This window comes from Tinamus guttatus, unplaced genomic scaffold (assembly GCF_059628265.1).
Source record: "Tinamus guttatus ecotype Peru unplaced genomic scaffold, ASM5962826v1 Tinamus_guttatus_pri_ptg000044l, whole genome shotgun sequence".
Lineage (NCBI taxonomy): Eukaryota > Metazoa > Chordata > Aves > Tinamiformes > Tinamidae > Tinamus > Tinamus guttatus.
Window position 1 is genome coordinate 421,689 of NW_028288578.1, and position 16,809 is coordinate 438,497.

General features: G+C 39.9%; 1 protein-coding gene across 1 annotated transcript; it reads right to left on the reverse strand.

The window, feature by feature from the left end:
- Nucleotides 1-473: 473 nt before the first annotated feature.
- On the reverse strand, nt 474-16,777 carry EFCAB14 (EF-hand calcium binding domain 14). The gene is made up of 11 exons (XM_088536533.1): nt 16,507-16,777; nt 16,021-16,169; nt 12,577-12,722; nt 10,229-10,327; nt 7,188-7,298; nt 6,215-6,295; nt 5,122-5,313; nt 4,377-4,454; nt 3,543-3,657; nt 2,468-2,596; nt 474-1,676 (listed from the first exon to the last, which is right to left on the reverse strand). Exons 1-11 carry the CDS (start codon nt 16,680-16,682, stop codon nt 1,501-1,503), a joined length of 1,452 nt encoding a protein of 483 aa, XP_088392659.1. The 5' UTR covers nt 16,683-16,777; the 3' UTR covers nt 474-1,500.
- Between the last annotated feature and the right edge of the window lie 32 nt (nt 16,778-16,809).

Here is a 16,809-nt window from a genome sequence, read left to right on the forward strand (position 1 = left end):
TTCATAAAGCTACAAACATCCAGTCTGAAGTTACATCAAATTCAATAACTATGAACAGACTGCCCTACATATTGATAATTCAGTGAGGTGAACACTCTCAATTCCCTAATTATGCAAGACTCACAATGCGATCAGTGATATTTGTGGGCAAAGTCACACGATTTGTTCCTGATCGGGCCCTGCAAGAGAATCTCTTCTGCAAAAGTCATTTTTTATGTTTCAGAAGGAATCCCTGGGTTATAAAATGCTCTGCATTTACATCTGTTAGTATGAATACACTCAAGCTCCTCTGCAGATATAGCTAACAGGCCATGAATGTAACTATACTAATGAAACCTCACTAAGATGCATTTATCAGCAGCAAATGCTTACATGACTGCACACTATCCTGCCTTTTATATCCTCTTGCCAACAAGAACACACGGGTTTAGGTATCAAGCAATTAGCCCAGGAAACAGCATGAAGTTCTCTGCAGAGCTTCCCCAGCTGCTCACAAAAGGACAAGGAGCTTTACTCAGAGTGACACAAAGAACAACGAGTGGAAGAAACCAGCAGCATCGGCAGCGCAGCAGAAAGATCTGCAGGGACCAGTGAGCAAACCAAGAGCACTCCTGATCCTGCCTCTGCACAGCGGAGACGAGAACTATTTGGGGGACATTCAGCAAGCCACTCTGCAAACTTCTACCTCTTAAACATTTGTTAAAGTTCTCCAATATTTTTGATTATCATCTCCATCTCAAAAAGCAACAACCACAAAAAGGCAATCTGAATGCAATACAGCAAAGCTAAAAGAAATGCTGAAGTGAAAACCCAAGTGCTGGGTAGGTAATTGCTCCTATAGACTCATGATATAAAAATTTTCACCCCTTCTCTAAAAATAAGTTCTGCTATAGGTGGGCATAATTTACCAGCCCCACCTTCCTCCACCTGAGTCCAAACTCATTCAAGGACATACTTAAACAAAATTAAAACTTTAGCTGAAGCTCTCAATGACCCAGTTTAGGTTCAGTCTATCTAATAAACATGTTTACTAGCAACAAGTCCCAATAGAAACTTCTCCTTAAATATGCATAATTTACTCTATTTCAAATATTTACAAGCAGAAAAAGCCCATCTTTACAAGACAGATTTCTTTCTGCTCTACATAAAGTGCAGCTCTCTAATTTAAGGCAAATTTCAGTGAAATAGAAAACCATGGGTTTGTTTTTATATGTACACATTCTAAATTAAAAACCTAGAGCTCCTTTGGAAAGGAAAAGTGACAGGAAAATGTTTCTGGTAAGTTTGGGATATTTCTGGATTTTGACACAGTCCCAATATCATATCCTATCTACTTTAAATTAGTAAATTTCTTTTTATCAAACACAAATGAAGGAGTGGCAATGTGTACAGTAATTCAGCTCAAAAAAATGAGAAAGTGCAGACAATGTTTTTATCTCCTGTAGTTTCCTTCAGCTACAGTAGCATCCATCAGTATTACATTTCTTAATACTCTATACTCTATACACCTAAAGCTAATCTCAGTTCTTGTAATGAGTATTTTTCATCTCCATCTGCATCAAATTTCTTAAAGCTCTGCAACTCTTCGACTGTAAAATCAAGTAGCTTTTGAAGATCTTCATAGGATAGTTTTCCATCAGCATCACCAGTTGCTTTTTCAAACCAATTTTGAAGATCTGCAAAGAGAACAATGCCTTAAAAGTAATTTTTGAAGCACACAAGAATATCCTGTATGCTGCTCTTCCAGTTTTACTGCATTAGGTGTTAAGTTATATAAAGCATCTCCAAGTATGTTGCTTTCCTTCTGTGTTGTGTCAAGCTGCAAGTAAAAGTTTAGGAGAAAAAGCACAAAGATTTATGTATTAAATTATAGTTATTCTGGAAAAATAATCTCCATTTCAAGCCCACAACTAATAACCCACTCTATAACCACTAGCTGCATAAAGATGCAGTTGTCTTCCACAAAAGCAAGCTCTGAGTGACTGTTGCTATACCAACAGAGCAGATCATGTAAGGGAAAAGTGTCTATTCATTTCCTGGTGCAAAGCATTGCCCTTTTAGCAGCTGAAAAGGCTGAACAGCAAGATCCAGAAGCCATTCATTCCAGGCAGTTCTCAAAAAAAAAAAAGTTACTGCACACCCACACCTACTTCATTTTTCTTCAGCACTAATTCAACTCTTAATTACTCCTCCAATCTTTGCTTTAACACTTGGCACAATAGTTCCGAACTAGAAACATTTAAAATTCACCTTAGTGCACACTCGTCTGTAAATTATAATTTCTTCTATTTTACAGGCTAGGGTCCATTTCCTCCGCTCCTTTTTCACAAGACCAAGCTTCTCAAAAGTTTTGATTTTTTTTTTTTAATCTGTACTGACACGTTTCCATAATTCCCCATGCACTTACCTCCTCCTAAGCATTTAGGCAAACTATTTAGGAAAGAAAAGGATAGGTTAGAAGACAAACCTTGTATGCTTGATACTCCTGGTAAGGACAGACGTCTCAGCTGTTGGTTCTCTCTGTTGTCATCAGCTGACCTTGAAGTCAGCCTTGGAAGGTCTGTGGGCTTTGCTGTAGCAGTCGTACTACTTCCAACTGTTGCAAAACAATTTCTATTAGTCTTACTAATGCCACAGAATTCAAGTAATAGAAACAAAAAGCCAGTAAAATTAAGAAACTTTGCATTGTGGATACAACATTGTATGGGATAAGAATGGTGTGAAAACGTTTAGCAGAAATATAGCAGGATGCCACCCAGTCTCATCAACAGCATGAAGAGCAGAAGGAAAGAACATATGCTTGTACACCTCATACACAGAATAGTTGTTTGGAAAATGGCACCTCCCAGTCAGAAAGTCTTCAACAAGCTTTACTAATTTAATGTGCATCTGTCCACCTGGGGCTGCTTTTATCTTCTCCCCCCTCTATGAGGGAAAAAATACTTGTCTATACCTCAAACAAGCAATTATTATAGACAAACAGTAAGAGTAATTTTGCAAAAGGAATTCTAACATTAACTATCCTTCCAGTGAGGTGCAAACTTCTGATTTTGGTAATTAATGAAAGAACAGCAGAATTCTAATGCAGCAAACTGCTTTGAGTCTTCTCATCCTCAGCACTGTCCAAATACAGACAGCAGAATGTGCAGAATTGAGGTAAGTTAATGCAAAGTTAGACTTTTCCTCTGTTACACTAAGCTTTTGAAAAAGTAAAATAGATAACAGTACCAGGGACAAACTTTCACAAATGGCCTGACATATTTTGATGAGTCTGACAATCGAGCATTTAATCACCATATGCCTTCAAATACGTTCAGTTAAATACAAGTAATAACACACATCAATCCTACTACGCAACGGAAAGCCGTCTTCAAACTACAGAGTTTTCAGTTTTAGAGGCGCTACATTCCTACCACTTTGAATTAATGAATCCTCACCAAATTCCTAAGAAAACATTCTGAATTATTTACCTTCATTAAATATTCTTTGAATTACATAATGAAACTTCAGCTTTAGGGATTACTGTTACATTTGGTTCTTACCATTCGTTGATGCCTCAGCAGATCCGTCATTTGCTGACTTGCTGACTGAGAGAGCAGTGATCATCTGAAGCTCCTCTTTTAGTTTTAATACCTGAGAATTTCTAATTCCTGTTTCCTGCATATGTAGAGAATATTTTTCTTAAGAACAACCCTTCATGTAAATCAGAAAGAATTCATTTTAGGCATGTCTGTACTTTTCAATGGGTTTCTAATTTCCAGGCTGATCAAGTTTTAAATAACTAAAAATTAAAAAGAAAAACAACAACAAAACAACCTCACAAACACACTATGGAAAGAACAAATTCACACAGTTCGTAAGACGACGACAGAATCAGAACCTCAACCTGAAAAGGTACAGTAATTCTTTAGAATTTGCTGAATTTTGCACATACATGAGATTGTGACATTTTATTAGGATTCTGGAAACTCCTAATAAATCCATCACCATGAATGTACATGGAATGAGCAGTCAAAACATTAACTGAATTACATAGTTGTTACAAACGTTTGCCTGCAACACTGAATACACTGACGTAGGAGCTACCGCATGCCCAAAGCAAACCTACCATATTCTGCATCTGGACTGATGTTTTGCTCATTCTCTGAGTGGGTTCCAGATTATAGTTCGAGTTAAGAACTCCTAAAGCCCTCTGAGCTTGTCTTATTACGTAGTCACATTAACCTAAGCCTAGAACTGATAGTGCAACTAGTTCACTCACCTGCCTAAGCAGGCTTAGCTTGCTTACAGGTTACTCCCCAATTAATTCCTATTTGAAATAATTATAAAGACAATGGCAGGGTCTACTAATCCAGCAGAATTTTCCCTTATTTTACCTTCAATTCTTTATCTGAATGAATTCCGTTGTTGAGCTGATCTTCCTTTTCCACATTTAGAGAGGTAGTTACATCATTCTACAAAAAAGATGAAGAGCAGAGTTTATTCATTTGCTTACTGTTTTATAGTTTTCCTTCAATTTTGGCAGGCATGATGCAAGAACAAAGCAGAGCAAATGCAAACTAGAAAAAAATACTATGAAAGAGTTGGTTATGTAGTTTACCATAGCAACATCAGCATATTTCTTGTTGCTATACCTGCAGAATGAATGTTCAGTGATTAATCCCAGTAGGGCATACAGAAAACACTGGAAGGACCCAAAAGAATATTTAAATCCTTTTTGAGCTTTTAAGTACTGATTGCTGAAAAATCCAGAGGCCCATTGAACGCCTCACTGGCGTTAACAGACTCTTCACATGTCAAAGTGCTTTTCCCCAACATAGTTCAACAGGTTTGTGAATCCTCTCCCATTGCAAAGTTTAAGACTTGGGCAACTGTGCAGTGTTTTGCGCATTTTTCTGTAACTTCTGCAGGGACAAAATGACTTTCTGAGATTTTCCTAATGTTGCTACTTGTTTTTAAACAGATAAAGCAGTTTCCGGCCTTTTAATATGAAATACTAATCCTCTCAAGTTTCACTTTGAGATTTTCTTTCAGTTAGGCTTTGAAAAGCTACGTATTTACCATATGGAAAGTATTCAGATTACTTTCTTGAGCAGATACCCACAGATACCAAACACTTACCACACTGGTAGACGAGTTGTCTCTTTTGTCCAGGTTATTCACAGCAACCAGAGAGCTTTCCAACAGTGTAACCCGCTGGCTTAGATTACCAATGGCAGAATCCACGTGTAGAAGCTTTATGTCATTCAACTTCTGGTACATCACTGCAGTATTATTTAGCTCCTCCAAAACTGTATGCAGGGACTGGCTTTCCTGAAATATAAAACCAGAACACGTGAGTTTACTCAACTGGTGCAACATTCTTGCTGTTAACAAGATAATGACTGACCCAGTTAAATCAGGCAGACTTCAGACCGGCTTCCCACAGAAACTGCCAAAACCATCCAACTGGAAGCTTAAAGGAAGTTATTCCAGCTTTCAAAGTCTGAAACTGAAATTTTCCTCAGGGCTAACCTCTTTGCTGCTAGTGTAATCAATTCAACTGTGCCAGCAAACAACACACAAAGCCCATTCATTCGTTTTTCCAGGTCAAGCTTTGTTAGTAACTGTACAAACGACTTGGTTCCCCAAAGAAGCATGTGCAGGGTTTATGGTAAGAGATTCACTTTTGAGGAAAAAAATGACTATATTAAATATAAACACACATATGTGTGTCTGTATATACACATATATATACACATATATATACACATATATATATATATCAATGTACCATACTTCACTCCAAGGCATTCCAGCTAACCACTCAGTCATTTTCTCTTCCTGAAGTCCTGCTTTATGTGCCTTAGTCACCTTGAGGGTGACTCAACACGTGCCACTCCCAGATTTGCTCAGATCACCAAATACCTACCATAAACCCCTTTCAATATAAAGTCATTTATAACACTGCCATTTACATGAGCAAAGTACATCTATATCTTGTTTGATAGGCACGGCAGTCCTACTCCTCACCCAGTGAAAGCACACAGAAAGTAATTCCACACTACCATGTTGTCAGACATACAGAGGAACAAACTACAATAAAATTATCTTGCACTTGGTTTTGAAAAACGTCACTGGCATTCGGCCTTCACAAAACTACTTTTTTGACACTATAATTTATCAAAAATAGTGGTACTTGTACCAATATTCCTTATGCAAGGAGGAAAAATACCTGTTTGCAGTTTTCTGTCTGATTTATCTGAGTGCTTGGTGTAACGATGGAAGGAAGCGAAGGCATCTGCTTTAATTCCTTCTAATGAAAGAAGCAGAAAGTTATGTACCAAATATCTGTAACAGAACACTAAGCTTTTAAGATCAGGAAGATCATAGCTAAGGGTGTTTTGATACAACTACTAAGCTCACATTTGTAATACATGCAATATTTTAACTAAAGAAAATAGAGAAGAGCAATTTTTCTCCTTCAAATACCTAGTATCTAAAGTAGTTTTTTTAAAAAAACAACTCCCAAATTAGCTATCCTCCTTTAATGAAGTTTTATGATGCACATTTCTTTGTTACTATACACACTGTCATATCTACAACATTTTGCAGCATTCACTGCAGACATAACTCAGTCGAGCTTTATAACATACAAGAAAAATTGCAGATAAAAATAATATTTTAAGTAATCCCATAGAGTTGCTTAACTGAAGAATTCTTTTTTATTTACTTTATTTCCATTAAGTATTTCCACCCTAAGTGGTAGAAGCAGGAAGTAACTTCTGGTAATGACTGTCACTAATTTCTTCCTTGCTCGGACCCTTAATGCTACCAGAAGCTCCACAAACTATCCCTAAACAATTTTACCATCCCCTGTTGTTAAGGCAGTGTGGATAGTTACCATAAGCAGCATCCTGCAAAACAAAGAGCTCCACATCTGCAGAGTGGGAAGCAACAAATCTGCATCATGAAAATTGCAATGGGAATCAATGATTTTTGGCTCTAAAAAATACATACTTGGTACCTTATAGCAGATGCCACACAGGTCTTATGGGATTAGTGGAGATTAACATACCAACCCAGCCCCTACCCAGACTTGCAAAGTATTCTTGGCACAAGGCAGAACCTCATGCAATTTTAAAATTTGTTTCTAATTAGACAGATAAGCTTTAAAGATGCAGGCTTAAATTAGCACATTTTCTTACCACATCATTTTGGAGTGCTTCTATGGATTTCTTGTATTCTTCAATTGCTGTCTGCAGATTTTCAACATCATGAGAAACACTGGTTAGTGTGCTACCTATGTTTGCTACCGTCTGGAAGAAAGGAGTAGACATAAAACCTCAGTGCTCCTCCACTTCAAAGTTGCAATCAGCTAAACACAATAATTAATGAAGCTATAAGAAGATTGCCACAAAAATATGCAACTGAGTTGGAGCATTCAGAGCTTCCTTTGCATGAAAAGCTGCCAATTATACCCACCACAGCTCAGGGCCTCAAAATGAACAAACACTCTTTATACCTTCAGAGTGAGTGAATGCATGTGTATAAATATAAATATCTTCTTTTTCCTAGATAACCAAAATGGTGTGTTTGCTATTCCCAAAGCAATGTAAACATTCATTAATAAAAATGCTGACTTAAAGACAGTTTATCCCCTCTCTATAGGCAGTATTTTTACTAAATATGATGTCAACCTCCATTTATCCTGCTTTAACATTCTCTAAAAATGACACGTCGCTATTCTCCCAAAGATTGTTGATCAGATTTCAAGCAACTATTGACTTTTCTAAAGTGAAAGAACTACTGTGAAGTATCAGGAAAGCCACCTCTATCCCCACAAAATCAGCACCTACAGCCATAATGGTTTGCTACCTTTCCTTAGGCTACTGCATCCTATGTCTTCACCCATTTGCATCCTCCTTTTTGCCTTTTACTTTAGAAACTATTCTAAAATGCTGCAGTTTATTAGATGACCACATGGCACCCAGCACAGTCAGACTCTATCAGCTAAAACACCCATGAACAGGTTCATATAAATTAATGTATTGAGACACAGAGCACACCTCTATGCTTCTTACTCCCCTGTTTTTTAATGTTGGATTCTCATTAGAACAAACAACCCATGTAAAATCCAGTCTTCCTATGACCCTCTTATATCCATAGGCTTTCAGGACACTCTCAGAGATTCTCTACCTGCCCAGAACATATTAAATGACACCTACACATCTTCCTCCAGCTCCATCTTCTCCAAGCCTGAGCCGTTGTTCAACACACCATCTCTGTGTCCCAAGGGACCTCAGGAAGTCTTTAGCAGCTTTCATTATTTTGAGAACCCAATGTCTGTGCCAGGGCAACTCTCTCAGCAATACTTCAGGACACTCATAGCAGCAGCTCCATATTTTCAGGAATTTTGTCTTCGGGGAAGGCTTGTGAAAGCCCAATTTCAACAGGAGTAGCCTTTCTTCAAAAGAGGTAGGCAATTGCAAAGACAGGGGAATAGAGTTAATAGTTGAGCAAGACATTTTCCCCAGGATTATCAAAGGACAGGCTACCACCTACACCCTCGGACATTCTCCTGTGATTAAAGGCATTGGGGGGACACACACTACCAAAAGTCAAAAGAAGCTTGAGTCTTTGGAACCTATTGCTTTAACACAAAACTTAAACTTTATAATTGCTGCGTTGAAACCCTGGAACAGCTTTCCTATGCTCAATATCTCATCACATACTTTCTGGAAAGATTCCAGATGAGTTTTTATTACATCAGCCTTCCAGTGTACATGCAAAACAGCCATCACGGAGTGTAAACACCACACACTGGCTCAGCAGCAGAGACTCCAACTCAAATTTTCTAACACTATATTCAAGGTCTTCAACTTCTGTGAAATGTGACCAAAGATGGACTTATCTCAACAGGAAACATGACCTACTTGGCAGTCACTGCATGATGGAACTTATTGACCCCAGGACTGCTTTGTATTGCTAATACTATTCTAAAGGCAGCAAGAAAAATGACACCAAATCTGTCACTCTTTTCCATATGTATGTTAAAAGTTGGTGCAGGTTCTGGACTTCAAGTACTACCTTAAGACAGACCTCTGAAATGACAGCGTAAAAGATCCAGTATGCTCATAACAGTAAATTATAAATTTAGGAAACAGTTCCATATTCCTCTTCAAAAAGAAATCCTAGCAGCCTGACTGGCCAAACCACATTAATTACTTAGCATATTAGATACATATGAACTAGCTTGTTCGTATGTGTTAATTTTGTAGCAACAAGAAATTATGGTAAGTGGAAACTCGAAAAAGCCACAAACACAAATGGGCTGCCATTAGCACAACTTTTTTTTTTTTTTTTTTTTTTTTTAAACTGTAATAAATAAGCCAGATCTTTGATAAGTCACTTTAAGTGCACTTCTGTCACTCACTTGGCCTTTCTTTCAAGAGATGATATAAAAAAAAAATCCTACCACAGTTTATGGTGAAATATGCTCTGCAAGTAGAGACTATAAAGCTTTTTGTCATTTTTAGAAAAAGTTTAGAACAGACTAGCCTTAAAATATAAGAAAATCTGAGATGTTTTGGAATGGTAAAATACACCCTATTCTAGTTTAGAGGAACATGACAGACAACTGTTAGTATAAAGAAACATATATAACTGATATTCTGATTTCTGTTGTGTACCCTAGACACATTAGCGTTATCTTTACTGTGCACATGCTGAATATTAGAATGCCAGGCAACTACTCCTGATTTTAGACTTCTGCTTTACTCAAGACAACAAACACAGAGCCAGACAGAGGACTACACTGCTCAAGTTCAAAACACTTTGCAAAAACCAATCTGTTTCCTTTTCTGTTAAAACAAGCCACCAAAATATCAAAACTTAAACACAATATCTATTCACATTCAGAATTACTGAGTTGCAGACAGACCTTCTGGGAGGATGAGAAATTTTGAAGGATATCAATTAGAAAGATCATCTCCAAGGTGAAGATGCGACAACATTGCACAGTCAGAAACATACACATCTCCAAAAAGGGAGAGCCAAGAGCTTTGAGTTCTCATCTGCCATAAGTTATTTTAGGATTATCCAAAATATATGAAAAGCAAAAACAAGAGAGAAGCAAATATTTCACACAGGAATTTCAAGTAACTTCTATTATTGCTGTCCCAAACAGCCCAGCTGCAGCTTAGTGCTACAGGATGCATTTACAAATAGCCACACGTGCATTACTTGCCTTCTGGAGTTTCTCTACAGTGACAGGAAGAATAATCAAATCAGAAGCAGACTTGATACTGGTTTTGAGATGATTTACTGTTGAGGTCAATAGTGATACCTAAATCCAAAGAGGAATATTAGAATTAGTCAAGAATTCTGATTCTGACCTTCCCAACAAAAGTAGATTAACTGCTGGCATAGAAACAAAAAAAACAAAACAAAAAAAAGGAAACACTAAACACCTCTGTTTCTGTAAGTTAGAAGCCCTACTTAAACTATATTAGGGATCAGTTTTGCCTCTTACAATTGGAGCAAGTTTATTTTTGCCCTCCTCAAAAAATGAATAAAAAACAGAAGGGGAAAAGGAAGAGCTTCTGCAATAGGGAGTACTATTGTGTAAGCTGTTGCCCAAGAAAAATTTAAAGAGTGCAACACCTTTAAAAGGAAGAAACACGTCATGTATTTGGCAATCACACCTGCTCAACAGAAGCCATGCAACTTCTCTATGCAGATCTCTATCTCTATCCTCTCTCCGGTGAGTGAAGGGCAGACAAAGTACATGGGTCATTCAAATTCTTTGCAATAGAAGTGGAAAATCAAGAAACTGTATAATGGATGAGTTCAGTGCCAAGAGGCTGCCAATTAAACTATAAGCAGCTACAAGTTGCTCATTAATTGCTAAAGCTATCATTGAGATCAGTTTGCAGTCATTAGTAATTGAAATAAATGGACAGGTATTTCTTCTCACATTTGACAGCCCTGAAGCAGAACAGATAAAACTCTCTTTCTTTGGGGAAGCAGCAGTTGTCTCCCAAGCTGAGGAATTGTTTTACAATAGGCCAACTTGGTCCAGTTGGCTTGTAGCATCTCTAGTTCCACAGCTGTGAATATTGGCTGAACTCAATTCCCAACAGTACATCCCAAAAACTCACAGAAAATAGTAACTAAGTTTTGTTCCTCAGAAAAGCTGGATCGGATTGTAACCAGAACCTGAAGGAACTGGGAGCCTGCAAGAGCCATGTGCCAAAGGTCTTTAACATCCAGGTGCAGACAACAGCATTTTGAAAGTCCTACTAAGCACATAAGTATCTGTGGAGAGCACATATTGTCACAAGCAAAAGAAAACAATTGCTTGCCTCAGGTTTTCAAATATATTTGTGCGCTCCATTAAACACCTAATCACCCCTGTACTAAAATACTCTTAAATACTCTTGTACCTAAATACTCTTTAGATTTCAAGACAAAGCACCAACAGCAGGCAGGGTTTTATTTGGCTTGGGGTTTTCTTTTTTTTTCTTTTGGGTTAGTTTTGTTGTTTCTGTCTCACATCCCTCCCCACCTCCTGACAGTCACCAGCTCCAAACTTCTACTCTCCAAGGCATGAACTTCAGGAAGAGCCTTGCTGGGTGCTCCATTTGGAGCACAAACACACACACCATCTGAAGAAATAACTTTGTTAGGTGGCTTAGTTCCACCCCAGTAAATAGAGCTAAGACTTACACCAGCCCACAGAATGGCTGAGGTTGGAAGAGACCTTTGGAGATCACTCAGTGCAACCCTCTGCCACTGGGCAGTCCTTCCTCTGTTACTGGGGCAGTCTAAATTTGTGCCTTCCCTTCAGATGCTCACGTGCACTGATAAAATCTGCTTCCTCCATCCTCTGCCAAGTCTTGCCTTCTCTAGGCAAAACAACCCCAGCCTTTTCTCATATGAAAACACTCTCATATGCTCCGGTCCCTTAACCACCTTCTTGGCCTTGGCTGGGCTCACTGCAGGAGCCCCCCATCTCTCTTGCACTGTGGAGGCCAGCACCAGACCCACCATCACCAGGGCCAAGCAAAAGGGAAGGATCCCCTCTCTCAACCTGCTGGCAACACCCTTCCTTATTCCTCAGGTTCTGAGTATGCATGAGCACAATTCAGATTCACAAAACATCAGTATAGCATTCTGAGTTTTCATTGTCCGATTCTTGCAGCTTCTTTCCACACTCGTGAAAAGTGTTTGCAGATACTCTCCTCAGAGCTGAAATGTCAAATATCAGGAAACTAGAGAACTGTAAAGCTGTGAGGTTCCTTTAAACTCTGCCTTAAGCCTTCTCATGAGTTGCTTAATTTCTCCTCTTTGTAATCAGGGTCCAGTGCAACCAGATGTTCTACTTTTTTGTTTTGTTAATAGTGAGACTAAAATCCCATTTTAAATTCAAAAGAAAAGTTAGCACATGTTTGCAGAAGTCCTTAGAGAACAGCTCAGCACTACACTTGATGAAAACAGTACTCAAGTTTGTTAGCAGCTTTACATTTTATATAAACAAGTAAATTTGAAGTGAGCACTTCGACTTTTTCAAAGTCGGACACTGATTCCTCTCACCTGTTTATTGATTTCTGTAATATTTATCCAAATTTTATTTAGCCCTAGCTCTCCAGTCTCAATTTGTTCTAGTTGTTTTTGCTTCTGCAGCAAATCTTCATTCAGTTTAGGAATTTCCTGGAATGATGTCTTCTGATTAGATTCCACTAAAAATAAGAAAAAAAGAAGTCCAGCTAAACAATCCTGTAAAGGCAATAAACTTTACAAGCAGCAGCATCTACATATCCACAACAATCAAAGACAACACAGTCTACAACAGTTCATTGCCTGTTCTGAAGATGCTTGTTTGGAGCAGCACCTGTTTTTTAGTCCAAGAAGCATTTGTATTTGTAGAGACTGCACTAAACTTAACACTTTGCAAGCTACATATTATAGTACCGTCATTCTGGTAACCCTCAACAGCTAAGCAGTGCATTTATCCTGTATTACTGCCACAGAAGGACATGGAATAGTAACAGAATTATAAATAAGAACTGCCAACAGTACTAGTGCAAAGGCAGCCTGTGATGTGAACCTTTATGCCCTTTTCAAGCCTACAAAGGGGCTGCTGACCATAAAGTGAATTCCAAACAGATTAAGGTGATTACAGTTCTCCCATGAGACAAAGACAATTAAATTACTTTCAGAAAATACTGCAGAAGCTTACATACTAAAGTCTGTTGGTAAAAGAAATCACAAGTTCCCTGGTAATAAAGTCAGTTCATACTACCTGAAGTGGGAAACATGGCCCAAGCCTCAACAATGCAACTCTTCCAGGTCAGCAGTGACAAAGCTGTTCAGCTGCAAATGCTATTAGGCAATGCTAAACCCCAGGGCCTGGGAGGAAACGAGTCAGCAAAGGTCTGGAGATGGAGATGACAGGGTTCTCCCAACCTGCAACTCCAACCCGCCCACGCAGAGCTGGAGTGCTCCAGAGCAGCAGGACCTACACAATACACAGCTGGCAGCTCCCTGCACAAGCATCCATGTGTGATCCACAGGGTCAAAGGGGAATGCCTTTAGGCTTGTGGGTTCTTGTAAATACATAACTAGGAACATGCACCTTCAAAACACACACTTCATTTTTAATGAAGCAAATTCTGCAAGATATTTTTAGGCATTGATAGCTTAAAAGCCAAACAACACTTCTGTGAAGTGTAACCTTGAAAAGATGATTAACAAGGTCCATTTTAGCTGAAACAGATTGAGAGCTGATTCTGCATTTGTGTACCTTCTCCACAAGAGTTCATACTGAATCTGGTGGCTCCTCGTCAGATTTCAGAGCCTTGTGTACCAAACATCTTCCATAAGACCACTCTTACTGTGCTCATCACCATATGTTTCAATAACCTACTCAGAGTTTTCTGCTGTACTTGGAAAGTGCATTATTAAACACTTTCTGAGCAACACTTAAAAACTGAATGGAAACACTACAGTAATTTTTACCCTTCTAACTGTACTACCAGATGCAAAGAAGTCTTGTATAAAAATAAATAAATAAAGCTTTCATACCATACTTGCTTTGTTCTAAGCAGAGGAGAATACAAAGAAATACTGCCAAGGTAAACTTCTTATGAAGAAAGACTTTAGATGAAGATTGAGAAGATGATGTTTTTCAAAACCTGCCATAGCAGAAACTGATCTGGGCACCTTAATCTCTCCCTCCACCCATCTGCTTCCCTGAAGTAGGAGGTTACATTTTGGAACCAGGTTATTCTTGCTGTATGAGTTGGTTGTTTTTCTCTTGTTTAATGCTATGTCTCAGTGCGGTTCCAACACAGTTTTCAGACACAACTATTATAGTGACAAGGAAATATGGGACCATTTCATTACTATCTGAAGGATTAAATGTACTCTTTTTCTATCACTGCTCTTAAGGAGAAGACAAACACGACTGTAACTGCTGGATGGTAAGCTCAAAGCAAACTCTTTAACAAAGAGGTCTATGTACAACAGGTATGATGCAACTTAACTACACTGAAGCCAATCAACACCATCATCATGCAAAACTCTTTCTGCCAGTACATGCTATTGCTTTAAATAGACCAATGTGAAGACCAACAGCTAGCTTATTCAGAACAAGGCAAAACCTGCTACTGAAGAGCAGAGCTGTTCAGCACAGTCAGGGGCACAAGGCAGCGCCTGTAACTGAAAGTGTCTTCCCAAACTGGCAAATTCCAGGCATAACTAACTCTTCAGGAGTTGGGTATAGCTGAGTGTAAAAGCACAACTACCAGCAGGGCTTTCCCACACTTCTAACCAGCCAGAAGGTTCCACCTTGGCAGGCGGATCAGTCACCAGTTACTCATCGCTCTCAGCAACACTATGTACCTTACCAGGATGCCTCAGGCTCCAACAGCAAAGAACATCTAAACATACTCCTTTGACATCATATTCTAGGAAAAGCACATCATGCCTTCTCCTCACCTTCAGCCCTAGCTTCCTCATACTTTTAAAATCAATTTCAAGGGCTTTGGTCATATTTTTAAGGGTAATTTTTTCCAAGTCCAGCACACAAAGTTCTAAGTGAACTAACAGGACAAAAGCTGCAGTCAGCAATGATGCTCCTTGGGTAAAACTTAACAAGTTAACTTTCCTGAAGTGGCTAGAGAAGCCTTGGCCTTGCTACCTTCTGCTCCACTCACAAAGCTCTTCTGTTTGCCCTCACATTAATCAATATATAGGATTTTTAAATACCACTAAAATAAAGCACACCAAAACATCTCTCTCCAGAGGTGAATCATAGAGAACCAACTGCACATTACATGCAAATTTTACTGTTTGTTTGTTATACTTCAGCACTATAGGGGCAGTTACAGTCCTGATATCTAACATGCACAGAGAAAATCCAAGTCAAGCAAGCAGAAAGCTTCATGTAAATTCTACACATGATACACACTGCATTAGACCAAAGTTAAATAAAAATGGGCCAGTGCAAGATGGTATTAGAAAGATGTACAGGAAAAAAAAATGCAATATTGAAGTAGCATTTAAATTACAGCTATCTATGCAGAAATATTAGAAGTCTTTAAAACAGCTCAAGACAAGGCAGAATATTTTCTATTAAGTTTACAGAAAAGCAGCAAAATTTTGTAGACTATTTTTACATGAACAACTAGTACTTTTTCAGTAGGGACTCCCTTTGGAAGAGGGCATTCCCAAGGGAAAGTCAGGAATTTTATAAGAGTACATGCAAGCCACCTCAGGCCCACCTGGCCAAGTGCTGCTGCTCCTCTCAGGAAGCACAGACAGACAAGCACATATGATACCTGCCTGAGATCCCGCAGGCTCTTTGAGGCAAGTTCCTCAAGACAAACGAGGCAAATAATTTTGTCTCAGGGAACTCTTTGAGTCAGGAGTACTTCATCTGCTTAGTATTTCAACGATCTGAATAAGCATACAGGCCACTGAAACGGTTATAACGTCCAAGGCAAGTCTGAGTGCTATAGTTACATCAATACTTACTAGTTCTAAACTTTTCCTTTAACGCATCCAGATCTTCCTTGAGAGCTACCTGCATCCAGACTAAGCCAACACAGGCGACCACACAAGCAGCAAGGATGACAAAAGCACAGAGCGGGTAACAGAACTTGCAGCATCGTAGATAATCTCCCCTGGGGAAAACAAACACAACGGGTTGTGAATATTCAGCAGTGCCTACAAAAGTTTCAAGGGCCGTCAGTCCATTCACGGAGCGGCACTGGAAAAGCACCCACGCTTCGGCTGGAGAAGCCCAAGAAGTTTTGCGGGAAAAAAAAAAAAACACGCCTAGGGCACGCAGACACGGCTGCTGCCGGTGGGCTGCTCCCAGCGAGGCTTCCCTGGAAGCCGCGCCAGGAACAGCTGCTCCACGGCCGGGAGGCGGCGGGACGCGCTACGGGAGCTCCCTGCGGTGCCGAGGCGGCCCGGGGCGCCCCGGTGCCGGGGGGATCGCGCGACAGCCCCGCTCACCGCGCGATGCGGCCCCGCGCGCCGGGCGCCGCGAACTCGTCCTCCTCGGAGCTCGACTCGGAGTCGGAGGCGGGCGGCTCGGTGCGCAGAAGCCGGTGGCCCGAGCCCTTCTTGGCGGGCTTCTTGCGACGGCCGTCGAGGCCGATGAGGGCGTTGAGCTCCTTGCGCTTCTTCATCCTCTTGTGCGGTGTGGGCGGCGGCGCGGCCGGCGGCTCCTGCTGCTCCCCCCCGCCCGAGCCCGCTCCCGCCGCCGCTCCCGCCGCGTCGCGGCTCGCCAGGGTGCGGGCGCCGCTCGCCGGCTCC